Genomic DNA, 26,168 nt, shown 5'->3' on the forward strand with positions numbered 1-26,168 from the left:
TAGGCACATGAACATACAGTTTGGGTTGGGAGAGGTGCTGAGGCAGAGAGAGGAACTGATACAGGAAAGGTAGTCCAGGAGGGCTTCTTGGAGGAGTCAGTATTTTAACCCAATACTAAGGGATGAGAAGGAGTGGCCATACGGGGTGAAGAAGGTGTTCCAGTGGAGCGACATGCATGTACCAGGACCAGAGGCTGGAGGGCGTAGGTGTGCCCAAGGAATGAGGCCTTGTGGTCATCTACATGCTACCAGACAGTGTGTTTCACCTCTGCTCAGAGGACAGCAGAGCACCCCAGGGTCCCCATCCCTTTCAGGCCCTGTTGGAAGCTGGTAGGCTCCATCCCTTTCCTCATCCTTGGAACCCCTTCTTCAAGCCCTCACTGAACCCCTACCTCAGACAGTCAGGGCCAATAGCTCATAGGAGGGCTGTGCAGGCACTGAGGTCTTCAGAGACCCCGAATGCCACCTAATGAGGTGTGGGAGTGAGGGCGTTCTTTTCATTTCATTTTTTGGTTCCAAGCTCAGGAGCAGATAAAATGGGGGCTGTCCAGGTGCTCTCCCAGTCGATGCCCCGATCTCAGGAGGGCACTTCTTCCTCTGTGTGGGGCCCTGCCCCTAGTGGGGTGTGCAGCCTGGTGCCCAGGAAGGAAGGAGAGCAACTGTCCACGTCCCCTGGCCTGCTGCCGGTTCTCTCTGCCCCTATAGCCCCTCCTGACTCAGTCTCCCCCCCGCCGACCTGCCGCTGTCGCTGTTCCCCCTCAGTTCTTCTCTCTCCCCCACTGTCTCTGTTTCTGTCTTTCTCTGCTCTACCCTCTGTTCGATCGTTTGGACAGGTTCTTCCTGTGCCCCACATGTGCCAGCGCTGGGTGGGTGGGGACACAACAGAGAGGATTCTTGCTCTTCCTGGGCCCCCGGGCTAGTGCTGCTCCCAGCTTTTGTCTCTTGCAGTAGGAGTCCAAGTGGTGTTTGTCCAATGAGCAGGGGAATATCTCTGGTCATCTACTTTGTCTCTCCACTGGCCAGTCCCAGACCCTGCGGGTTGTGCCCTGTCTCCACCTGACTCTGTAGCTTGGCATTACTCCCCAACCTCCTCCCTCCCCCACAGGCTCTGGGGCACACAGTGGGTGCCAGATAATAGCCTCAGTGTCCGCTAACGTGTGCCGTGTCCTGCTGTGCAGGGGGCCTTGAACCCGGGACCTGTGTGCACGGCCTCATTCGTCTCAAATGTTTGTTGAGTGAATAAACCAGTGAGTGAATGGCGGAATCAATGAATGAGTTGCTTTATCTTTTAGTCCAGAGTTCCTCCTTTCTTTTCTTACTGGTTTCTCTTTTTTGGTCTCTGGCTTACTAAGTATTCAGTAACTGACCGATAGAAGAGTGGAAGGGTGGGTGGGTGGGGTGGAATGGTGGATGAATGGACAGATGGACAGGTGGCTGGCTGGCTGGCTGGCTGGATGGATGGTAGATAGATGGGTGGATGGGTGGGTGAATGGATGTGTAGGTGGACAGATGGATGGATGGACAGTTGGGTGGATGGACGGACAGATGGATGGACGGGTGGGTGGGTGGGTAGATGGACAGACAGATGGATGCGAGGATGGGTGGATGGGCCAGTGGCAGATGTGCAGCTGGTAGGTGGGTGGATGGATAGGTGAGTGGGTGGATGGATGCGTAGGCAGGCTTATGTTTCTTTTTGTCTGTTTCTACCCAACACACAGTAGGTACTAGGTAGAGTTTGTTGGGATAAGATATTCCTTTGTTTCCCCCCCAGCTGTCCCTCCCCTCTATTCTAGTCCCTTCTTAGGGCTCCAGCTCCCTACACCTCTCCACCACAACCCCTGGGCCCCTCAGGCCAGAGATGGTGGAGTGGGAGGGGGATGAGCCCTTCCATCACCCTGCCTTCCCCCATCTCCAGGAAGCAGCCGCAGAGTCCCAAAGCTCCTGCGCCACAGCCACCCCCCATCCTTAAAGTCTTCAACCGACCAATCCTCTTTGACATCGTGTCCCGGGGTTCCACTTCTGACCTGGATGGGCTGCTTCCCTTCTTGCTGACCCACAAGAAGCGGCTGACTGACGAGGAGTTCCGGGGTGAGCCACCAAGGTGGGGGTCGTGGGTGGGCCAGCCAGGGGATGAGGGAAGCCTGGCATGGGGGCCCCTTTCCTCTCAGCATCTTCTCCTGTGTTGCTGGCCTGCATTGGCATGAAGAGCACTGGAGAGGGAGTCTAGTCTTGTGTGTCCTTTGCCATATTATTTAACCGTTTTGGGCTTTTGCTACCATTATTCATTCATTCATTCTTTCAGCCTTAATTTATGGCAAGGTCAGTGTTTTACTCACACAGGTTCAAATCCCACCTCCATCATTTCAGGGATGTATGGCCTCCCTGAGCCCCAATTTCCCCATCTGTCAACTGAGGAATAATAATAGCCTAGCCCTGGCAGAGTATTCCGGCTTCTGCTCGTGGGCTCTGCCCTACCCCAACCAACTCTCGGGGCTCCCCTTCCTAGGCTGAAGCCCAGGTCACCACTGCCCGCAACTTCTCCCAACCTAGAGAGCTCACCCCTGAGCCTTGTCTGGGCTCCAACCTGCACCTCCAGGGATCAGCTCCCCCTGCAACCCTGGCCTTCCCTGCAAATTGGCAAAGTTGCCCTCTGAGCCCCCAGACCTGACTTAGTCACCTGCTGTGTGCTGGGTGCCAGGTTTAGAAGCCATAATTAACTGGCCAAACAACCCCACAAATCAACATAAGATGTTGAGAACCGTGGCACCTGTTACAGAGGAGAGCCTATCTCTAGAAGGCTGGCGGCTGTCTGCCACTGGGGGCTGGCGAAACTTCCGGAAGGTCAGAGGGGCTGTTTTCTGAGACTTCAAGTATTTCAGTTAAATTCAGTGCCAGAGCAGGGGATACCTAGCCAGTGTGTATTTTTTGCGTGTATCTTTCCCAGCCAGATCCTTTGAACACCAACGCGATACGGTGCAGTATCTCGACTGTCAGAAGAGAATTCCTAGATTTATCAAAAATAGTCCTTCATGGTGTGCAGCCGGATGGTGGGGCTTCTTGGAGGCATGAGCTTAGAGTTGTGGCCCGTTGGGGCTCCTCCCTGTCCTTGGATGGTCTCAGTGACTATGTTTAAGTCCTTGGCCAAACGGCCCCTGCAGATCCCCCTAGAGCAGTCTGCACAAGAAGGGATAGGCGGGGGGAACGCAAACTCCTGTGTCTCCAGCAAGACCGTACAGCTCTGGGCTGGGCTCCCAAGGCTCCAGCTGCTCCCGGGTTTACGACCAAGTCAGGGGCTTGTCGCCTAGGCCAGGAGCCCCCAGGCGAGTGTATCTGTGTGCATGAGCAGAGGTGGGGGGGTCCCCCAAAACTGCAGAGAACAGTGCATGTTATTGGGGGATTAACCATGAGGCATATGAGGCTAAGTAAGCTATAGGGTGGCTCGTTTGCTCTTGCCCCTTCCAAGGCCCTACAACTAATTTTGAATTCATAATTGCATATTTGATTTCATAAACAGTACCCTAAAATCATGCAAGTCTGAGGCCCCCGAAAAACCCGGATCCACCCCTGCGTATTGTTCTAGCCAGAGGCTCATGAGCTCATCTGATTCTCAGGGGAGTCTGACCACCACCCTTCCAAGTTTGACACCCTCCCATCTGGGATTCCTTAAGGGCCCCTCTACCCTAGCAGCCGCTTTGCCACCTGGTGGCTGAGTCCCAGAACTGCGTGTCCCTCCTTGGTTCTGGGGAGACGCCACTCTTGGCATTTCATCCCAAGATTCAGGCTGGCAGCCCCCCACCCCGCTATAGCCTGGGTCTGGGAGGTGTTGGAGCCCAAATTCAAGGTCTCATTCCATACCCCACACAAGCCATTTTGGGTTTTCTGTCGTTTGGAGTTACCTGTGGTGACCAGCTCATGAGGTGCTGTGCCAGGCATAGGGCGAACAATGGTGAATGAGGCAGAACACAACCCTGTCCTCAAGTTGCTTGCAGTTTCCTGGGGCAGATCAACATTCATCAAGCAGTCAAGGAAATAAAAACAGTTATAAACTGTAATGTGTGCCAACAAGCAGCTGTCTTGGAAGCTTGATCTAGTCAGGAAAATCTGAGAGAGCTTCTTGGAAGAGGTGACACTTAAGCTGAATCAGAATGAGTTGCAGTTAACTAGTTAAAGAAAAGGAGGAAGGACCACGGAGGGGGTGCAGCACAGCATGTGCAAAGGCCCTGTGACTCACTGCAATAGCATATTCTTCTGTGACCACTCTAGCTGCTCTGAGGATTGAAGGAAAGCCAGAGAGGCTAGTGGAAACCTGGCAGGTGTCTTGGGCCAAGGTGGTGGCAGTAGAGATGGGGAGTGGTGGAGGGATTGAATAGGACATGCTGAGGGGGATGTGAGGGAGAAAAGAAGACAAGGACAAGGGTGACACAAAGGTTTGTGGCTGGAGGGAGACCCCATCCTCTGAGGAGGGGACATAGGTGGGCTGGGAGTTGGCTTTGGGAGGGAGCACACAGAGTTGCAAGCTGCCTGAATTAGGAAATGGACTGACAACTCCTCGAGGCTACAGCTGAGTGTGAGTGTGTCCAGAGAGACTTGCCAGGGCCCTTGACCAGCATTTGGGGCACCCCCACCCCACACTTATGCAGATGAGGAACTGGAGTCCGCTTTTCCTTCAATTCAAGGTAGAGCTCCTGGTGACTCTGGGCTGGGTACCAGGGATCCAGCAGGAAGCACCTTGTCAGGAATGAGGCTTGTCCACGGGACCTCAGTCCTGGGGGCACCGGGCCTGGAACTCAGGTCTCTGTGAGTCTTTCTTGTTCTTCCCGCTGACTTCTGGCATCTAGGGAGAAATTCCTATGCCACCATTTAATGGAGTATTGACTGAGGACTTTTACCTGCCCGGCGCTGGGCTCATCAACCGACATCTGGTAGCTCTTCGATGTCCTCTGTGACCTGTTTAGCCAGAGGGGAAACTGAGGCAGAAGAAGAGTCACAAAGGAATGGGGAATAAAGCCAGGAGTTGAACCCCAAGGTGCATGGCTCCCTCAGGTCTCAGCTCACACCTGCATCTCCTATTCTTGATCCCGTTTCTGCTTCGGTGGTTCCTGAGGCCCTAGCATTCTTAGGGGAGTTCTCTTCCCGTTGACGCTTGATTGCTTGTTTGCTTGCTTGCTTTCTTTTTAAGATGTATTTATTTATTAGAGTGGGAGGGGACGGGTGGAGGGGCAGATGGTTGGGAGAGAATCTTAAGGAGACTCCCTGCTGAGCAAGGGCTCGATCTCAGGACCCTGACATCACGACCTGAGCCCAAACCAAGTGTCAGACACTCAACCGACTGAGCCACCCAGCTGCCCTGCATTAGCTCATTCTTTTAAGATATAAGTCAACTCGTATATCCATAAAAGTCAACCCAAGGGAAAGAAAATTACCAGTGTCAGTGGACAGTGTTAAGGCCCAGTTTCTATCATGCAGACACTGGCTTCATGAGAGAGGTTTGACAACAAGCTCATAGCAGGACTTCAGTGTCATCGGTGGGAGGCCAAAGCCCTTTCTCGCCCCTCCTGAGATAATTTCATGTCCACTATGGCGGGCAGTCTGCACTTTGGGGACTGCTGTACCCCATCTTCCCCCTTCTAGTGGCATTGATGTAAATACTTCATGGGAAGAAGATCCTCTGTTCAAGTAGGTGGCAGATGCTTCCTGCTATGTCTGGCTTTAGAGCTTCACATTTGTCATTGGCATATCAAAGGCTCTGACAAGTCCTGTAACAAGTAAATATTGGTTGGCTTTCTTTAACCCAGGATTCCCCACCATTTATTGGATTTTTAAAATTCCCTCCAAATTATGGTTCTGTATATCCCAATCTCAACAGGCTGTGGCTTCCCACATTTTGCAGAACGGCCCCTCCAGGTTTATTGGACCCCTCTCAGCACCATGGGGGCAGTAGGGAATGGGCTCAGAGGGGAGGTGTGACATGGCCCCAGTGCCCTGTCCCCTGCTGCCCACTAGTTCCCTGGACTGAATGTCCCTCATCCCATATGTATGTCCCCCCAGAGCCATCCACGGGGAAGACCTGCCTGCCCAAGGCCCTGCTGAATCTGAGCAACGGCCGCAATGACACCATCCCTGTGCTCCTGGACATCGCCGAGCGGACGGGCAACATGCGAGAGTTCATCAACTCGCCATTCCGGGACATCTACTACCGAGGTGGGGTCCTGCACTGGGGCAGGGGTGATGCAGAGTGGTGGAGGGGGGGTGCTGTCCTTGCTCCTCTGACCCACGCCACCCCAAGAGCTTTCGTCTACACCCGGGGTGCCATCACACGTCCAGAAACTGATCACTGAATGACTCCCCCTTCCGTTGGTTCTAATAGTCTGTGAACTTGGCTTTGGGACCTGAGGTGCCATGGCTCTGGGTGATTTAAGTCTCCACGATAGTAGTCCTATGGGCCAGCAGCACTAAGGGCCAAGGGGATCACCAGTCCCTGATCCCCAGGGTCAAAGTTTTGAGATTCCATGAATCAGACTTGATTTTTCCGATTCCCAGATGTGGAGATTCAAAGCCTATGAATATTATAAATTCAGTCCAGAATTCTGTGGGACCACAATGCCTTGGTCTCCTGGGGTAAAGCCCCCGGTGAGTCTTGACAAGTCCCCACACTTGGGATCTGACACGTGGGCTCTCCTCTGAGTCTACGTTCCTCTTGCCCAACACATGTTAGGCCTTCACACGGCAGATCCCACATCCAGGCAGCGTCTAGAGGTCCGTTGCTGCCCTTGGGAGGAGCCGGCCGAGGCCTGGGGCTGCAGCCCACACTCCGCAGCCCCCCACCCCCGCCGTCAAGTCTGGTCTGGTCTTTGCCCCCAGCTGGTGACAGCCCTTCACCCCTCCCCCCCAGGTCAGACCGCTCTGCACATCGCCATCGAGCGGCGCTGCAAACACTATGTGGAGCTCCTGGTGGCCCAAGGCGCCGACGTCCATGCCCAGGCCCGGGGCCGCTTCTTCCAGCCCAAGGACGAGGGAGGCTACTTCTACTTTGGTGAGGAGGGGCCGGTGAGGGCTGGGGGACATGGGGTGTCCACAGCCCTGGCTCCTCCCCAGACACCCCAAACCCTGCTCGCATGTCGTGTTGGTCCCCAGGGTCTTACTATGAGGAGTAGAGCATCACTGGCTCCTGGAGCCTCAGCTTCCCCATCTATACTGTGGGGACCATGAGCGCCCCCAGGGCTGTGATGGGTGGTCAGCCCCAACACACAGCACCGCATCATGCTCGTCCTTTAGTCCCCAAAGCTGGGACCAGGATCCCAACTACAGATCCCATACCCCCCATCACTACCACATCACCCCTGCTTAAGGCACACGCTATTAGAAGTTCAGGGCCAAAGTCCCTCCACATCACAGAGCCACACCCCATCTCCAACAGGTTACCCACAGAAATGTGCACCTGCCTAACGCCTTGCTACTGACTGTCAGGACCGTGTCCAGCGTCCCCGGCTCTGTTCCCTGAGGATCCATGGGCAGAGCTCCCCCACCTGGGCCCCCCTTTCACTGACCTTCCCCACCTCCCCCCCGGCCTGTAGGTGAGCTGCCCCTGTCGCTGGCAGCCTGCACCAACCAGCCCCACATCGTCAACTACCTGACGGAAAACCCACACAAGAAGGCCGACATGCGGCGGCAGGACTCCCGCGGCAACACCGTGCTGCACGCGCTGGTCGCCATCGCGGACAACACCCGCGAGAACACCAAGTTCGTCACCAAGATGTATGACCTGTTGCTGCTCAAGTGTGCCCGCCTCTTCCCTGACAGCAACCTGGAGGCCGTGCTCAACAACGATGGGCTCTCACCCCTCATGATGGCAGCCAAGACGGGCAAGATTGGGGTGAGTGCAGGGAGTGGGAGGCACAACCAGCCACTCTTGTCCCTCTACACACACACACACACACACACACACACACACACTCACACTGGAGGAGCGATAGGTAGTATTCATTATTATTAATGTGCACACCCACCTCCTATTATGCCAACACCTTGTCCTCACCCAAGAACCTGCTGTGGCTCCCTATTGTCCAGCCACACTACTCAGCTTCATCCCACAGCCTCTGTACTCAACACATGCCACTGGATGATCAGGCCCCACTCCCACCAGCCAGGACAAGCCACTGATAGAAATCGAAGTCCCAGGGCTCCACCCCTGGATACTCCCCTATAATCCACTATCGGGATCCTAGCTTAACCCCTAACCTGTTGAGCATCCCTGCACAGTTTTTTTCCATCTCTGGCCTCACAGCACAGGGCACTGATGACATCGGAGGCTGGTTCTGGGGTGTGCAATATGTCTGGTGCAGAGTAAGGTGATTAGCTATATCCTTGACCTTGAACCACCAGGTACCAGTGGCACTCCCCACCACTGTGACAACCCCAGAAGACTCTAGACGGTGCCAGCTTGTCCCCTGGGAGGCACCGTTGCCCTGATTAAGAACCAAGCCTGCAGTGCTCTGGAGTCAGGAGCACTTGGGTCCAAAGCCTGGCTCAGCTTTGGTGTGTGACCAGTGTGTGACTGCGGGCATCTCCCCTCCCCGCTCTGTGCTTCAGTGTCCTCGGCTGTAAAATGGGGACGAATGTCCCACGACAACTAGAGAGGGTGATCCATGGAAGGTCTTTAATGAAGACCCTGGAATGGGTGCTTAGTAAGTGGCAGGAATTATTCTTGTTCTATTAAAAACATGGTGAAGACTACAAAAACTGCAGTTCATGTAAGAGGCTTGAGGTACTGGAGAAAGCCCGAGTTTAAATTTTGGCTTTTTGCACCATTAACCTGCATGGTTCTGGGCAATGCCCACCCCCCTCTCTGTTCCTCAGTATCCCCTGCATGTAAGCTACAGATAGTGGCATCATTTAACATGTCAATAAGATGGATTCACTGTTGTTTTAATTACATAAACAAGACATTCATTCCGATTCCGATTTTTAAGGCTGGCCCGGTTTAGTCTGGTGTCAGCTGAATGTTTGTGTGGCCTCAGGGAGCACCCTTCTTTTCCCTGAGCCTCTGTTTGGTCATCTGGGAGCCAAGACCATAAGAGTAAGGACAAGAGGCATGCCCCATAAATATTTCCTCTCCTCTGCATCCTGCTCTCTGGGGAGGCGCCACAAGACGGGCTGTGATGGGTCCCCAGGTCCCTGGGATGTGAGGGGCTGAGTATGGGTGTCCCTCCCCGGGGCCTCCTGACCCACCCTTCCCCCCCACCCCCACCCCGTGTAGGTCTTTCAGCATATCATCCGCCGGGAGGTAACAGACGAGGATACGAGACACCTGTCTCGCAAGTTCAAGGACTGGGCATATGGGCCGGTGTATTCCTCACTGTATGACCTCTCCTCCCTGGACACGTGTGGGGAAGAGGCCTCTGTGCTGGAAATCCTGGTGTATAACAGCAAGATCGAGGTGAGCGCTGGGGCAGGAGACAGAGCCTTGGGAAGGGTGGGGTGGCCGAGAGCAGGGAAAGGACCCTGGCACCGGGAGTGGTCTGTAACTTATTTGCTGTGTGACTCAGGACAAGTGACCCAGCTTCTCTGAGTCCCAGTTTCCTCTATCTTTATCTATCTATAAGGATAGTTTGTGTCCCTTAGGGTTGCTGGGAGGACCAACTGAGTTCCTTTGAGAAGAGTCTGGCACCAAATAAACATTATATGTCAGCTATTATCATCAGTAGTTGTTAGGCGAAGGTTTGAAAGCTCCTTTTTTTCACTTGGCAGTATTTCGCGAACATCGTTCTGCACCATTAAATATTCTTCTGCAATATCATTGCTGCAAGTAAATGTACCACATTCTAATTAACCATTCCTCTATTCTTGGTCATTTAGGTTTGTTTCTGCCTTTAACTACCAGAAATAACACTGCAATGGCATCTCTGTGGCTGCATTGTTGCACAGATCCATGGTGATGAGGGAACTCATGTCATTAATGGGACAGGACACTATACAAATGGGACAGAAACTGCTGGGGACGGGGTATAGGTCTCCCCTTCCCTCCCCGGCTCCATGAGCTTGGACAGATACCTTCCGCTGCTGGAGCTCACTTCCCCCATCTTTGAACTTAGGGATGAATCTGATTGAGGTTAGGGGTGGTGGGAAGTTTAGCATCTTGGTGCAAGCTTTGATGGATTGGTACTGTCTGTCTGGGGACCGGTATGGAGAACTATTGTGCAGGCCTCAATTATTGATGCCTTCCCCCCACCCACCCTATGGAGAAAAGTCACCCATGAGTTAAGTGTCTATCATCCTGGGGCTAAATTTCCCCATCCTGTTTCCTGACTCAGACCTTCTGAGATTGCAGCCCAGAGATTTATATATTTTGACAAGCCTAACTAAGTGATTTTGCCACCAGGAGTCGGGGACCTGCCATGCTCAGGTTGGAGTTTGGGGACCATGAGAATAGCTTTCCAGCTATTCTCTGAGAATAGCTCTGAGTCCAGAATAGCCTGGAAAGGTCAGCTCTGGCAGAACTGGGCAGAGCCCTGTGGGGTTGATTTGGAATCCCCACCCAGTTCCCCGTGAATCCTTGAGTGTCACGGAAGAGTGGCTTAGGGAGGAGAGAGTGCTCTCGGGGCCGAGGGTGGGGACGGGAGTGTTAGAGTCGGCCTGCCTGGACCCCATGTGGCCCCCGCTTGCCCTGTCTCCCACAGAACCGCCACGAGATGCTGGCCGTGGAACCCATCAACGAGCTGCTGCGGGACAAGTGGCGTAAGTTTGGCGCTGTGTCCTTCTACATCAACGTGGTCTCCTATCTCTGCGCCATGGTGATCTTTACCCTCACCGCCTACTACCAGCCACTGGAAGGCACCGTGAGTGGCCGGGAGCCCAGCAGGAGCTGGGGCGCAGCTGGGGCATGGCTGGGTCCTCCTTTGGGGGTCCCTGTGGGAGAAACTGGAGAGAGCCCAAGATGGAAGTGCCCCCTCCCCCTGTACCTGGGTGGGGGAAGAGAGTGAGGGAAGAGGATCCACAGGATCCAGGGGTTTGGGGGGCCTTGGGGGAACATCTGGATCTGGGGCCAATGTCGGAGGGGCTGGGTGAGGAATTGTGTGCCATCTGCCCCGCAGCCCCCCTACCCGTACCGCACCACTTTGGACTACCTGAGGCTGGCTGGCGAGATTGTCACACTCTTCACCGGGGTGCTGTTCTTCTTCACCAACGTGAGTGCCTGGCCCCTTGCAGCACCTGCCCTGCCCATCCTTCCTCCTTTCATTTCTCCCCTTCCATGCCCTTCTTCTGTCTTCTCCTCCAGGCCTATACCCTCCTTCTCTGCTTATTCCTTTTTCCCCAACAGAAAAGAGCCCATCAGCTTGGGGCATCTAGGTGGCTCAGTCAATTAAGTGTCTGCCTTTGGCTCATGTCATGTTCTTGGGGTCCTGGGATCGGGCCTGCATCAGGCTCCCTGCTCAGCAGAGAGTCTGCCTCTCCCTCGGCCCCTCCCCCACCCCTCACATTCTTTCTCAAATAAATAAAATCTTACAAAAAAAAAAAAAAAGAGTCCATTATCTTGCCTCTGTACCACATTCTGCCTCCCTCTCTCTCCTCCCCTCCCCTCTGCATTCCTGCCAGCTCCACCCCTCTCACCTGCCTCCTCCCCTCTTCCAGATCAAAGACTTGTTCATGAAGAAATGCCCAGGAGTGAATTCTCTCTTCATTGATGGCTCCTTCCAGCTACTCTAGTGAGTCGAGGTCCCCAGGCTGTCAGATTCTGGGTGAGGAAGGTGGGATTGGGGTTGGGACTTCATCCAGATTTGGGGACAGGGGCAGGGGAGAGGTGACTCTATTAGGAGTGTATTCACCCAGCCCAGGCAGTTTAGCCCAAAGTTAGGACAAGACCAATGCCAAGCAATAGACTCTTCTGATTAAAGCAGCTCTGGTTGCTACAGAGCTATCACCACATACACGTTAGATAGAAGTAATGTAACCTCTTAGGCTGGTGATTGATTGCTAATGTCTGCTAGGAGTACCGTGTGAAGAATCCTGAGGCACCTTTGTGTTTGGTGGGAAAGAGTACAGCACTTGATTAATGATGTCTGCCTGGGGCATGGGATTAGTTGCTGCCTGGGTACTACATCTTTCCCCTTTTTCTTAGGGAGCAATGAAATTCACTTATCCACAAAATCTCCTCTCAACACCACTTTTTCTGGCAATTTCAAAGGGCATTACTTTGGGATCCTGTAGGGTCTGAGGCCCATTGCACACATATTACTTGCCAGCTAATTGAGCATTCTGGTCAATAGAATCCTGAAGAACCCAGTGAATCTACTTTGTTTCTCTTCTGGGGGATCCAGAAGGCATCGGGATGGCCTGGCTCCCTGGAGGGCTTGGGGGCATGTCTCCCCTTCTGATGCCTCATTGTCCCCTCTCCCCTCTGGGCCCTCTCATGGTCTCTGCTGCCTGTAGCTTCATCTACTCCGTGCTAGTGATTGTCTCTGCGGCCCTCTACCTGGCGGGAATTGAAGCCTACCTGGCTGTCATGGTCTTTGCCTTGGTCTTGGGCTGGATGAATGCCCTCTACTTTACCCGCGGGCTGAAGCTGACGGGAACCTATAGCATCATGATCCAGAAGGTAGGGGCCGTGGAACCTCATGGATTGTGTGTCCCTGGTGGGAGCCATGCTCATGAAGTGTGCAGTTTATGTGTGTAGATAGTGCCCTTGGCCCTGAGGACATGGGGCTCTTTGGGGGCTGCAGGGAGGGTCTGGACATTGGTGGAGGTGGGAAGGGACAATGGTGGAGGTGGGAACACTTGGGATGGAGAAGTCAGAAAAATGAGAAACCACATGTCTCATGTTTGTCTCCATATTCCCACTGGGGTCTTTAGATCCTCTTCAAAGACCTTTTCCGCTTCCTGCTGGTCTACTTGCTCTTCATGATTGGCTATGCTTCAGGTGAGCTCTGGGGAGCCAGGTGATGTGGTGGGGGTGTCACCAGGACCAGAAGGGCAGCCTGGTGCGTGGAGGACAATAATTAGCGCATGCGAGTTTCTCTCTGTGTGCCAGGCACTGGGCTGAGTCCTCTTACGCCCCCGCCTCGTTAGTCCCCCTGATGGGTCTGTGAGGTCAGTGCTTTTATTGTCCCCTTTACAGGTGAGAAAACTGAGGCTTAGAAAGGTTAAAAAACTTGCCCAAGTTCCAAAGCTAGAAAATGGTAGAGATGGCATAGTAGTGATTATTGTGAAAGGAGTCACGTGAACTTAGGGGCTTACGACAGCCACTGTTTACTATTGCTCACAAATCTTTGGGTCAGCTGGGCAGTGGTGCTGACCTGGGCCAGGTTTGGCCCATCTCCACAAGCTCCTGTGTCCGTGGCCGGCTGTGGTTTAGCTGCTGGCTGGCCAGTCTAGCAAGAATGGCCTCGGTGGGGGTGACCTCGCTCTCTTCCCTGTGGCCACCTGTCCTCCAGCTGGCTCAGGAGCATTCACATGCAGGTCTGAGCGTTCTGAGAATGTATGTGAAAGTGTTCAAGGTCACTGCCTGGCATCCCTTCTGCTTTACTCTGCTGGCCAATGCCAGGGACAGGCCAGCCTTGATTGAAGGGTGGGGAAATAGATTCTACCTCTTGATGGAAAGACCCGCAAAGTCACATTGAAGGGGCATGGGTAGAAGGAAGGGTGAATTTGAATATGCAATCTACCAGTGCAGGTCAATTCTGGCTGTCTCCACTATGCCTTCTCCATGATGTCATGATGCCAGGATGCCAGGGAACCTCAGTGGCACAAGCCGCAGGGGAAAGGTCAGGGATGGGGACACTGACTGAGCCTTTGGGCTGAGGAGATAGCGAGAGACTACACACTGCCCCTTCCCAGGGTTAGGACTGGGAAGAACTAGACAGAGTGCCAGGGGATCTGTAAGGTCAAGGGTCTAGCCCTACGGCGGTCCTAATTATGGAAACCAAGACAAGGGTTAAATTAGCAAATGAGTGGTCAGCTTGGTTGCAGGGCTTCTCCCAAGAGGGGACACTAGATCCCTCCTCTGAGGCTGACCTATCACAAACATGACACATGGGCCTTTTGTGTCCATGGCAGACATTGCTAATGGATCATAGAGTGATTTATTTTTTCTTTCTGATAGGTCCAGATAAGGTCTTAGAATCCTTCTCAACACATGCATCAGCAGCCACTACACAACTTAACAGTGAAAGTATATGGGTTGAAATGTGTTCACCGTAATCCCAGGATGAAGGTCCTAGGGGCTTGTATGCCCCACTGACCAAGGAGCTCAGCCTCCTTGTGCTACCCGCCTGGGATGGTGTGGGGACCCTTGTTGCTGCTGAACTGTGTTGAGAAGAATCCTGCAGCTTCATCTGGGCTCAGCAGGAAGGAATGTGCACCAGGATCGGTTTGAGATGTCTGGAGTAGGGGCAACGACCTTAGCAGTCACAGCCTCTAGAACAGTAGGGCCCGGTACCAGCTTTCAGCTTGCCCTTCTCCTCTGTGAGCTGGTGTGGACTGGGAAACAGGAGCGTGGCAGAGGGTGTGCCCCCAGGAATGCTGGCCTTCTAGACTCCTAAGACCTCTACCAGCAACAGGCTAGATTAGGGTTACCCACCCTTATCCCTGTTGCCCCTTAGGGCCAGATGATGCTCCATAGGGACCCTCCTGTGCATGGCGGGATGTCTAGCACCATCCCCTGGGGCCTCTCTCCACCAGGTACTAGTAGCGCTGGTTGTGCTCTCTCTGCTTATGACAGCCAAACATTGCCAGACGTCCCCAAGGGGAAATGCGGCTCCTGGCTGAGAACTTGTAGACTAGATCCCAGGACTCTCTTCCTTGTTAGCAAGAGTCTGTGGAATGAGTCAAGGCTTTGGACCCTTATGCTGGGGGACCCCGGGCCAGTGCGCTCCCCTCACCAAGTCTCAGCTGTCCCCTCTGTCGAAGGGGCACGCCGCTGTCCACCCATCAGCGTGTGTCTTCACTCAGCGAATGTCATTCCGCCCCTCCCACAGCCCTGGTATCCCTTCTGAACCCATGTGCCAACATGAAGGTGTGCAGCGAGGACCACACCAACTGCACGGTGCCCACATACCCCTCGTGCCGTGACAGTGAGACGTTCAGCACCTTCCTGCTGGACCTCTTCAAGCTCACCATCGGCATGGGCGACCTGGAGATGCTGAGCAGCACCAAATACCCAGTGGTCTTCATCATCCTGCTGGTCACTTACATCATCCTTACCTTTGTACTGCTGCTCAACATGCTGATTGCCCTCATGGGCGAGACGGTGGGCCAGGTCTCCAAGGAGAGCAAGCATATCTGGAAGCTGCAGGTGACACCTCAGGAGCCCCGCACCCTTCCTGAACAGGGGAGGCCTGATCCATGGCAGGCCCCTTCTTGGCCTTCTTTCCACTTAGGGCCAGCTCCGTTGTCTCCTTCTGCCTCGACTTCTCTGTCTGTAAAATGGACATGTGGACGTGGGGCTTGTTGGCACAGGGGAGCTGCTGCCTTTGCTTTCCCCAAGTGCTCTATGCAATTCTAGAAAGCAATGGCCTCTGGAGGTCACACCCTTCTTAGGCCACATATGGCTCACAAATGGGAGGTTCACAATAAACAGCACTAGCACAAGACCCAGGAATGCTGCAGCCCCTTTATGGTGCATTTCAAGGAAATGATTCAGTGAGAAGGAAAAAAAAAAAAAAGCTCCAAGGTCATCCTCCCTGTTCTGGGTCTTGGGGAACGTCTGGCTGCTCTTAATCTTTATGCATACCGCTAGCTTTCTTTCCTAGGCCTCAGTTTCTCCACAGGGTATAATTCAGAAGAGGTAAAGTGGCAACCCGTGGGCTTGACCTTTAAAGATTTATGTTTTCTGCATTGCCAGATTTTTCAAAAAACTAATGCAAAATTTTAAAATGAAGAGATTTCTCATAAAAATCCAGACTTCTGGCCTTTCTGGAAAGCTGGAAGCCTGGCAGGGCAGGCCCACATTCCCTTCCGGCAGTGCATTCAGGGATGAGAGGCAGCTGCCTTCTTCTACAGAGGGCTTGCACTCCCTGGTTTGCCCCAGTCCCCACCCTTCCTTGGTGGTTCCCAGCACCAAGTGGTGACATCGTGCATGTGTCTTGGGGCTTGGGCAGCAGCCTTCCTGCCTCTGATGCTGCTTTGCCCATTTGTGCTTCTGGCAGGCCCTGTGGGCATCTGAATGTATGACCTTGCTTCCAGGGCAGTAGGGATGAGCGTAATTTCTGCCACAAGGGCAGTAGGCGCTGGTGGGGGGAGGCTCACCAACAGCGTGCCCCTCTCCCCCGTGCAGTGGGCCACCACCATCCTGGACATCGAGCGCTCATTCCCTGTGTTCCTGAGGAAGGCCTTCCGCTCTGGCGAGATGGTGACTGTGGGCAAGAGCTCAGATGGCACCCCAGACCGCAGGTGGTGCTTCAGGTGAGCCGGGGCAGGCAGGAGAGCGGAGCTGAACCTTCTTGCATTGGTCAGGCCTCCTTACCTTTTCTACCCATGGCAACTTCCTGAGCCACTGAGGCCTGATGGGCCCAACTGCAGTTCAGTTCTACTGGGTGATCTCGGGCAAGAAGGTTTTCTTCCCAGCCTGGGTTTTTTCCACAGATGACGACACCACCCCCCGGGGTTAGCTGCATGGAATCAATAGAGTTGGGCTGTTACCCAGATGCATAGGGAGTGCCCCGTTCTTAGGGGAACCTCTGGGTGAATCCTTTCTTTCAACATGACTCATTCTTCGTAAAGCGATTGCTGGCATAGAGTGCGACCGTCACTTCTTGAGTCAGGCAGGGCCAGTTTCCTGGTCTGTGAAGCAGGGACAATACTGGCACCCACCTCCTAGGACAGCCAAACAGTCCTGTTCAGTTGGAACCCGAAGTTCCAATCCTGACCCTCTGATCGGTCAGCTTCGTGACCTTGTATGAACTGTGTAACAAGCCCAAGATTCCTTATCTGTCTAAAGGGGAACAGTGAACGGATCTTCCTCACTGGATACTAACCTGTAGAAATGGCTCCAAATAGGGCAGTTGAATGAAAATGACAAAAAATAATTTTCCAAGAGGGAAATTAGATGGAGACTGTTGGAGCCCAAGGGGCTCCCTGCCTTTTCCAGGGTGTCCCATAAAGAGGAGGGAGAGAATGTTGAGAAGCAGGGTGTCCATTGCAGATGAATGGATAAGCAAAATGCGAAGCATCCTTAGGAAATATGATTCAGCAGTAAAATGGAGTACAGTCCTGATGCACACTCCAGAATGATGGACCTCGAAGATGTGATGCTGTGTGAAAAACAGCCACACACACATAAGGCCACGCAGTGTAGGATTCCATTTATACAAAATGTCCAGAATCAGCAAATCTATAGAGGCAGAAAGTAGAGCACAGCTTATGGGGAGGTGGGGTAGTGGGACTTACGGCTTAATGGGTCCAGAATTTCTGCTTGGGGTGATAGGAAATATTAGAAGTAGTGGGGATGGTGACCCAACATAGGGGGAATCTATTTAATCCCCTGAATTGTATACTTAAAAATGGTGAAAATGGCAAATTGTATGTCACGTGTATTTTACCAGAATTTTTAGGGAAAGTAGGAGGATGGGTTGATGGGTTGGGGAGCTGGAGAAGGGAGGCTGCCTGGGGGCAGGGAAGGGCTTCAGTCGGTGTAGGGGACCCCCCTGACCTATCTGCCTGCTGTGGCCCACCAGGGTGGACGAGGTGAACTGGTCTCATTGGAACCAGAACTTGGGCATCATTAATGAGGACCCAGGCAAGAGTGAGAACTACCAGTACTACGGCTTCTCGCACACTGTGGGCCGCCTCCGGAGGGGTGAGTGCAGGGGGCTGGGGGTTGGGTGGGGGAGATCCAGAGGTGCAGAGGGGGAACTGGGTCGTCCTCATACCCGATTTGCTTTGGGCAGTCCTGTCCTCTTTCGCAGACTCCCTGTTCACATCTGTAGAATGGGAGAGCCCAAGGGGCCGGCCGCTGAGTTGTTGCCTTTGCCACTCATGAACATCTGGGGCACCTCCCTTCCCCGGCACTGGGTGCATGAGACGTGGGGATGCAGGCCCTCAGCCATTCCGACCCGGGCTTGAATTCTGGCTCTCCCACTTGCCCCTGTGTGCTCCTGGGTTTGGAGGCTTGACCTCACGGAGCCCCGGTTTTGGCCTCTGTAAAATGGGGATGATAATCCTCCCCCTTTAGATCACCGTAGAGTGCCGGGGACACAGAAGGTGCTCAGCGCCTATGTGTGCCTTCTCCCCGCCGCCCTCATTCCTCCCTCCGCTGTGCTCACGACAGATCGCTGGTCCTCGGTGGTGCCGCGCGTGGTGGAGCTGAACAAGAACTCAAACCCAGATGAGGTGGTGGTGCCTCTGGACAACATGGGGAACCCCAGCTGCGACGGCCCCCAGCAGAGCTATCCCCCCAAGTGGAGGACTGATGACGCGCCCCTCTAGGGGCTGTGGGCGGGTTAGGGTCTCTGGCCTGCAGCCCAAGCCTGTCCCTCCACCCGCCTCTTTCTATTCCACCTGCATTTCAGCGATGCCTCCGCAGGGCATCCCCCACGTGCTCCTTTAACCTCCAGAGGCGAGGGCTGGGCAGAGATGAAGGGGAGGCCCCAGGACCCTCTGGTCCCCAGCTCCTGCCCCCCGAGCTCCGCCTCCCCCCCCCCGCCGTCCCAGGGCATGTGGCTCCTGACTGCTGGTCTCACTCCCATGGAGTCACGTAAGCCAAGGCCAGGGCCTCTCTGCCCACGGGGGCTCGGTCCCCTGCCTCTCCATTATTTATTTGCTCTGCTCTCAGGAAAGTGGTGTGACCTTCGTCCCCAAAGGGAACCTGGCTGAAGCCTCAGGACCCCATTCCAGGTCATTGCCAGCCAACCCCCAGCCCCAGCCTGGGGCCCCGGGTGGCACAAAGCACCCTGTGGCTTTGTGATGGGGCTGGGGCCCTTGCAGTGGGGCCGTGCCTTCAGTGTGTTCTGTAAAAGGGCTGGGGTTTGTCGGTGCCCAATAAATGTTCATTCACTGATGCTGAGGCTGGTAGGAATCCCGATGAGAGGAGTGGTAATGGCACGGGGAGGAGAGCTGCGAGACGGGGGAGCTCAGAAATGCTGGTGGGGGGCAGGGATGAGAATGAGGAGCGGTGGTGGTGATGGCCAGAGGCTGGACTCAGCGGCATCTGGTGGTGTGAGCCTAGGAGACACGGGTGAGATTGGAAGGGAGGGAGAAGATGGAGTTGAAGGGAATGGGGAAAGAGTAAGGTTGGCTGGGTGAGGGAGTAGTGCTGAGGGGCAGAGAAATGTTACTGGCAGGGAGAGAACACAGGTGTAGGGGGAGTCATGTTGGCAGGAAATAGTAACGTTGGTAGGAGAGAGTAATGTTTGTGGGAAAGAGTAGTACTGGGGGAGGAGAGTAATGTTGGTGCACCAGTAATATTGGTGAGGAGAGAGTAATGAAGAAGAGGAGTAATGTTAATGGGGAAGAGTAACGTTGGCTTGGGAGAGTAGTGTTGGAGAGAAGAGGAATGTTAGTGGGAAAGAATAGTGGGGGATGGGCATAGTGGTGGGGGAGAGTAATGTTGATGGGTGAGAGTAATGCTGGTGCAGGTTAATGTTGGTAGGGGGAGAGTAATGCTGGTGGGTGGAGTAATGGTGGGAGGAGAGTAATATCGGTGGGAAGGGTAGTTTTGATCTAAAGAGTAATATTGGTGGGAAGAGTAATGTTGGTGTGAGGACAGATTTGGGGGAGAGTAATACTGGTGTGGAAGAGCAATGTTGGTGGGAAGAGTAATGTGGATAGGAAAGAGTAGTATTGGTGAGAATGAGTAATGTTGGGGAGAGTAATATTGATGGAAAGCATATTCTTGGGGGAGAGTGGTGTTGGGGGGAGAGCAACGCGGGTGGGAAGAGTAATGGTGAGGGAAAGTAAAGTTGGTAGGAAGAAAGTAATGCTGGTGTGGCTTCATGTCAGTGGGAAGAGTAATATTGGTGAGCATGAGTAATGTTGGGGAGAGTAATATTGATGGAAAGGGTATTACTGGGGGGAAGGGTATTATTCGGGGGAGAGTATTATTATTCCCCTGCAGGTGGGAAGAATAATGTTGATGGCAGGAAAGTAATGCTGGTGCAGATTAATATTGGTGGGGAGAGTAAAGCTTGTGTGTGGATTCACAGTGGGAAGAGAGGAATATTGGTGAAAAGAGTAATATTGGTGGGGAAGGATAATGTTGGTGGGAGGAGAGTAATGCACATGGGCAGAGTAATATTGGCTGGAAGGGTAACGTTGGTGTGAGGACAGTAAGGGTGGTGGTTCTCCTTGTGTCTCTTTTTAGGAGGGCAGAAACCTGTCCCGGAACGACCTCCCCTCTTGTGTTATTGGCCAGAATAGTGTCACGTGTCTCCTGCTTCAGCCAATCAGCAGGCAGGAAGCCACAAAGTCCTAAAGCCCGCAGGCACATGGAGAAAGGTAGTTTCTCCTGCCAGGACTCCATACTGACTGGGCCCGCTAGCAGTGGCTGCAAGCCTTTTCCCCGATGCCCACCCTCCGCCCCAACGGCTCTCCAATACCTGCTAATCTCTCAGGACCCCTGAGAGGCCGAGCTGGAGCCGGGGATGGCATGGGCTTCCCCCAGACCACAGGGCCTGGAATGGGGGCACTTCCCAAGGAAAGCTGCAACATGGTTACCTGTGCCAGACTGGGTCAGTGCCCCCCCTTCCCCGCTCCTCCCTCTGCCCTTGCATTTGCAAGATAGCCTTATGGTGTTCTCCCACTGTGCACAAAGCAGAATTTTGCATCCCTGGCTTGACTGTGAGTTTTGTTTTAATCAGCGGACATGCCTGGTCTAGGCTCCCTGAAAGGAGGCTACGAGATCCGTGGAGTGCAGCAAGCCCAGGTGACCACAGAGGAACCCCAAAGATGCATGAGAAGGAAATGTTCTCCCATGCCAATGAGTTTTTGTGGTAGTTACTTTTTTTTTTTTTTAAGGGCAGGCATCACTTTTGCAGCAACAGCTAATGATTGCAGAATGTCCACTGCCCCCCATGTTTCGGATGAGGAAGCCAGGGCTCAGAGAAGTGAAGACTTTTGCCCAGGGCACCTGGCTGGGAAGTTGAACGCCCACATTCTGCCCTCAGAGCCCATCCTGGAGAGAATGCACTCTGACCCCGGACAGGTGACCGGTGACAAGGCCAGATCCCTCCTTTGCTCTGAAGCCCCTGGCTGTTGCCTGCCACTTTTGCTCAGCCCCTGAGACTGTCAGCTCCTGTTTAGAACCCTCTCTCTTTGAACATACCCCTAACTTTATTCCAACCCAGATTTCTTATTATGTGCGTGTATGTGTATTTAATAATGATAAAGCACTTATATGTCATATTTGACAGGAGGGCTTTTTTCATCTCAACTTTAAAGCACTACTGGGAAATAATTAGTGCTACTAGAGTCAAAAACAATGGGACCCCATCAGAAAAGACAGTCTCAGAAACTCTCAGATCTTAATTGAACAATTACCGCTTATGCCTATGAATACTTCATTATTACATGCCCTGTTATTATTAGCTGTTATTATTGTTTTAGATGAATGCTGGGGATTTTTAAAAAATCAAAAGCCATTTTCAACCACACTGTTCATCTCCCCGGAACGCACACTCCTGACATTTCCGAATATAATAACGTTGTAGCCGGCAGTCTCCACACCTCGCCTGGAAGACTTGTGTTCTGATCATCATTTCAGTTGTTTGGACGAAGCTGTTAAAGACTCCGGGCCTCTCTTCATACTGTTATTAATTGTTAACTCCCTGGCAAAAGCATTGGTGTGAGAATCAAGCACCCCTTACCTTTTCATTTTTAGGAGCACAAAGCCATTGGGACAATGGGGGAGATCTTCGTTCACCTCAGGGTCATGAGATAAAGCAAAAGGAGAGATGATGGTCGAGGCAGAGGACAGGATGGAAAGGGCACTGGCTGCAGAGACCCAAGCCCAGAGAAGGCAGGCGAGCTGGGCATCTTCTCTTCTTGGAGGGAACCATAGGGGGAGGAAGCAGGTGATCATGTGCTGGTAGGCACTGTACTCAGTGTTTGGTGTTCACGTCTCAGGAGCCATGTGTGGGAACAGGAGGACAGGTGTTGGATGTCCCTCCAGAAACCATGTCCCCCTTCCTTCTTTGCAGCACTTGTTTTGTTCAGAGTTCTCCACTCTGCTCCACAGTCAGGAGCTTCCCTAGGCCAACCACTGTGACTCTATTTCCCTTACTAGGGATTGGTTGGGGAATTGCCCCGTGAACCTATGACTTCTGACCTATGAGACAAAAGCACAAGTCTGCCGAAGGAGGGGGATCCTGGGAAAATAAGATAAATCTAGGAAGATGCTGTCTTTGCTGGGCAGTCGGGTTTCTGATGTGATGCCTAGAACTGCAGCAGCCATTTTGTGACCATGAAAGGGTTGGGTAGAATAGAAGGTGGAAAGAGATCTTTGATGATACATTGAGCTGCTGAATTAACCAACACTGGGGCCATCCTATCTCCCTACCTTAGGGCTTCTTATGATTGTTGGAGATAATTTTTCTTTCTCATTTAAACCAGCAAGTCAGGGTTTCCTGATACCTTGCCCAATTCCTGCAGATACAAGAATATGTTTTGATTCCTATTTTACAGATGAGGAAAGTGAGCCCCAATGAAGTAAACACACTTGCCTAAGTGTGTCATATACACAGCCTAGATGTGGTGGAGTCAGGATTTGCCCCATCTTCGGAGGAGAACCCTTCTAGGGATTTGTAGGATTGTCTTTACGTGGTGTTTTGGCCTTTCTAAAGCATGTGGTCATCATTTCTCCACTGTAACAGCCTGTAATGGGTTCCAACAGGTGAGGACAGGGGAGGTTGGATGGAGCTGGGAATGGACCCCAGGTACCCAGATTCCAGCAGACAGCCTTCTCAGCATCTCCAGGTGCTCTGTGACATCAGAGAGTCTCGCTTGTTCTTACCCTCTACCCCCGCCTCCTTTTGGGATGCAGCCACCGAATCCCATCCATCAGCCTTTGGCCTGTGCAGGGAGGGACGGCTGATCCTCGAGTTTGGCCACCAGGGGCTGCTGTAGTCATACCCAGTGGCCTGCTCAGCAGAGGCCCAAGGGAACCTAGAACCAGCCAACTTGCTCAGGAAGAGCCCCTCACTGAGCTGTCCATTAGGAGCACCCTGAGGCTCTGAGTTCAGGAATTCCCTCACCTCCCAACAAGGAGAGAAGGTAGCCCAGATCTGCCCCTGGACAGTCTAGAACCTAGTTGCTGTGTGCCCTCAGGCAAGTTGCCTTCCCTCTTTGAACCTCATTTTCAAAATTGGGGTACACCCCCACTTGTCAAAGGAGGGATTCCTTCTCTTTCCTTGCGGGTCTCTTCTCTCCTTTGGGCCTAGCACAACACGGTGAACAAAGACCAGTTAGGATGTGGTGGCCCCAGAACTGAGGCCCAATGACTCCAGGTCAGGGTTGGAGTCCAGTCCTTGCTCCACCAACTGGGGAAACTGAGGGCCACACATCACCAGAGAGAAGGAGCTTACTCAGTTTCCCTAACTGCAACACAAGAGGTAGGACTCTATATTTCCTGAAGTATTGTTCCTTGGGATGTTAATGGATAGAAACAAAAACTTAGGTGATCAAAAATATTAGGGAAATGCTGGGTTAAAGCTAAAAGGGTACCTTGCCTGAAGGACTTTTCAGAGCCTTTAATATGCTAATATTTGTGCAGCTCTAAGGTGGGGGAAGGGGGATGCTTCGTTTCTTTAATTCTTTTAACCTAGAAACCCATTTTCCAAGGTGAAAGCAGCTGGACCAGGTGATGACAGAAGTAACACGCCTAAATTTGGGGGCATCTTCTCCCAAGGAGGCTCTGTCCCCTAGGGAACCTGACCACCTGTTTCCAACATTCAATCCCTGGTGGTTGTAATGTGCTTGCTCTTTGCAGTGGAAAAAGAGGCAGCTCAAAGAGGGGTGGTCACTTGCCAAAGACTGGGTGCTCATGAGGGAACCAGGTCTGTCTGATCCTCAGCCCCTAGGCCCCACTGCCCTGGGACTGCCTCGGGACTCATTTGCCCTGTCATCCTGATCACATGTCACCTGTGGACATCCCAGGTCTTCAGAGGCCACCACCTCCTCTGATAGATTTGGAATCGAGGCTCAGGCCACACAAGTCCACCCAGAGTCACATACGGCGTCAAGGAGGGCCACTTTTCCTGCCCCCTCCCCTCCCGCTACCACTCTCTTAGGGAGCTGGCCCCTGGTGGTGATTTAAATATAAATCCATGTGGCACCTGGGTGGCTCATTTGGTTAAGCATCTGCCTTCAGCTTGGGTCATGATCCCCGGGTCCTGGGATAGAGCCCCATGTTGGGCTCCCTGCTCAGCGGGGAGTCTGCTTTCCTCTCTGACCCTCCCTCAACCCCCCCAACCCCTCCCAGACGCTCTCTCAAATGATAAAATCTTAAAAAAGAAAGAAAAAAGAAATCCTCTTGACCATAGGTCCCCCTAGCTGGGCCACACCTTCCAGGCCCGAGCAGGGGCAGGTGGGGTCCTCGAGGGCCCTTGAAGGCCACCTGGATTGCACAGTGGGTGAGGCAGTGGGAAGCGTGCATGTGAAACCCACGCTGGCGGCACCCCTCTGGAAGCCCCAGTGTAGGTTCCAAGCTGAAGTCTCTGGCTGTTGCCAGGCAAGGTCAGGGGTTGATCTTGTCTGCTTCCCCTGTCCAGGAGTGGGGAGGTGCACGGAAGGCCGGCCTATATCAGTCGGGAAAGCACAGAGCTACCCTGGAAAGGTGAGTGTTCCTTGCGGCGGCTCCGCTCCTGTACTTGCTCAAGCTTTCATGCCCCTCTGGGGCTGCTCTGATGTCAGTGTGAGATGGGGTGATGCTCTCCTAGCAGTTGTTAATGACATTAGGCGTCACATAGTGGTGGTTATGTGCCAGCCATATGTGGCGACCACCTTGGACACTAAAGGGTGTGAGTGCAAGACCGCTAAAGGGAGAGGAGCCCAGTGTCGCCCCAGAAGACCTAGAGGAAGGCTTGCAGCTCTGCCTGAGGTGGGGGGCAGACAGATGGCAGATTCACCCACTCTGAGCCTTCACCCAGCGTGAAGTCCTGCCCTCGGGAGTGCAGGACCCAAGGCTGGACTGAGGCGCTGGAGCCAATTGGCCATATTTGGGGCGTGGTGGTAGTTCTATGTTCTCTGCAAAGTGCAGCCCTCTCTGAGGGCAGGCTTGGAATCAGATAGGCCTGGGTTCTGTCCCAGCTGCTTCTCCATTCTGCACCCTCGGCTGACCTTGGGCAAAGTGACTGGCCTTCCAGGGGCCTCACTCACCCCACCTCTGCCATGGAGACATGCACCTGTGTCATGTTGCATGATCTATAGGGGACTAGATACCATTTAGCACCAAGTCTGGGGACCCGTCTGCTGGCAGTGACCATGGGCATTGTAGCATTGATGGTGATGTCATCATCACCTGCCTTGCCCCTCCAATGTGGCAGGTAGTCCAAGGTGATTATGTGAATGGAGTGCAGGGGTGCTGCACGCTGGAGGGTCCATTGAGATAAGCCAGCCCTGCTCCCAGGAAGGAGCCCGGCCAAGGTACCTGGGAGCCAGTGGTGCTAGGACAGGGCTAGAATCCCAGCCAGACTGTCTGTGCCATGCTCTCCCACTGCGCTGCGTGTAGACCCACAGATCCTGCCCATTGAGGGCGAGGTTTTCCCAGATCGGAGGCAGGTCTGTCCTCAGCCCACATCTCCAGATGGGGGACCTGGCCTATTAGAGGGGTGGCTCCAGTCTTGCCTCCTTGCTCTCCACTGATGCCCCAGTGTGGGTGGGCCCCTGGGAACAGCCAAGCCACAGGCCACCATCCAGCCCTAAACCTGGCTCTAGACCCCAAGTTCTTGCCCTGTGCTTTTGTGCCCTTGAATTCCCTGTCTGGGTTATGGTCACTCCAAGTAGCAAAGCCAGGATTCCAACCTGCTTCTAGTTCAGGCCAGAGGCTGGGCCTCCCAGGCTGCCTGCCTCCTGGGTTCCCCCGGGGTGCTGTGAGGCCGCAGGTGGGCTTCGGCTCCATGTGAGGGGAGAGGCTGCTGCAGTGTCTGGGGTGCCTGGAGGCGGCCTAAGCCAGGGTGTGGGACCTGATGCCGGAACCGGGCTTCTTTTTACCATCCTTGCAGCTGTTCTCATGTTCTGTGTTCTCA

At 53.5% G+C, this 26,168-nt stretch overlaps 1 protein-coding gene across 2 annotated transcripts in view; it reads left to right on the forward strand.

Annotated features, from left to right (window-relative positions):
- TRPV4 (transient receptor potential cation channel subfamily V member 4) overlaps window positions 1-18,988 on the forward strand; it is a 33,720-nt gene extending 14,732 nt beyond the window's left edge. For both annotated transcript variants that reach the window (XM_044244081.1, XM_044244080.1), the window contains exons 3-16: window positions 1,916-2,088; window positions 6,049-6,201; window positions 6,893-7,033; window positions 7,575-7,873; window positions 9,257-9,436; window positions 10,677-10,835; window positions 11,091-11,183; window positions 11,629-11,702; window positions 12,427-12,592; window positions 12,847-12,913; window positions 14,970-15,286; window positions 16,268-16,395; window positions 17,667-17,788; window positions 18,260-18,988. In XM_044244081.1, coding sequence (XP_044100016.1) covers window positions 1,916-2,088; window positions 6,049-6,201; window positions 6,893-7,033; window positions 7,575-7,873; window positions 9,257-9,436; window positions 10,677-10,835; window positions 11,091-11,183; window positions 11,629-11,702; window positions 12,427-12,592; window positions 12,847-12,913; window positions 14,970-15,286; window positions 16,268-16,395; window positions 17,667-17,788; window positions 18,260-18,417 — 2,230 coding nt within the window. In that variant the 3' untranslated portion in view covers window positions 18,418-18,988. The remainder of the gene's footprint in view (window positions 1-1,915; window positions 2,089-6,048; window positions 6,202-6,892; window positions 7,034-7,574; window positions 7,874-9,256; window positions 9,437-10,676; window positions 10,836-11,090; window positions 11,184-11,628; window positions 11,703-12,426; window positions 12,593-12,846; window positions 12,914-14,969; window positions 15,287-16,267; window positions 16,396-17,666; window positions 17,789-18,259) is intronic.
- Window positions 18,989-26,168: the final 7,180 nt, after the last annotated feature.

Source organism: Neovison vison, chromosome 3 (genome assembly GCF_020171115.1).
Source record: "Neovison vison isolate M4711 chromosome 3, ASM_NN_V1, whole genome shotgun sequence".
Classification (NCBI taxonomy): domain Eukaryota; kingdom Metazoa; phylum Chordata; class Mammalia; order Carnivora; family Mustelidae; genus Neogale; species Neogale vison.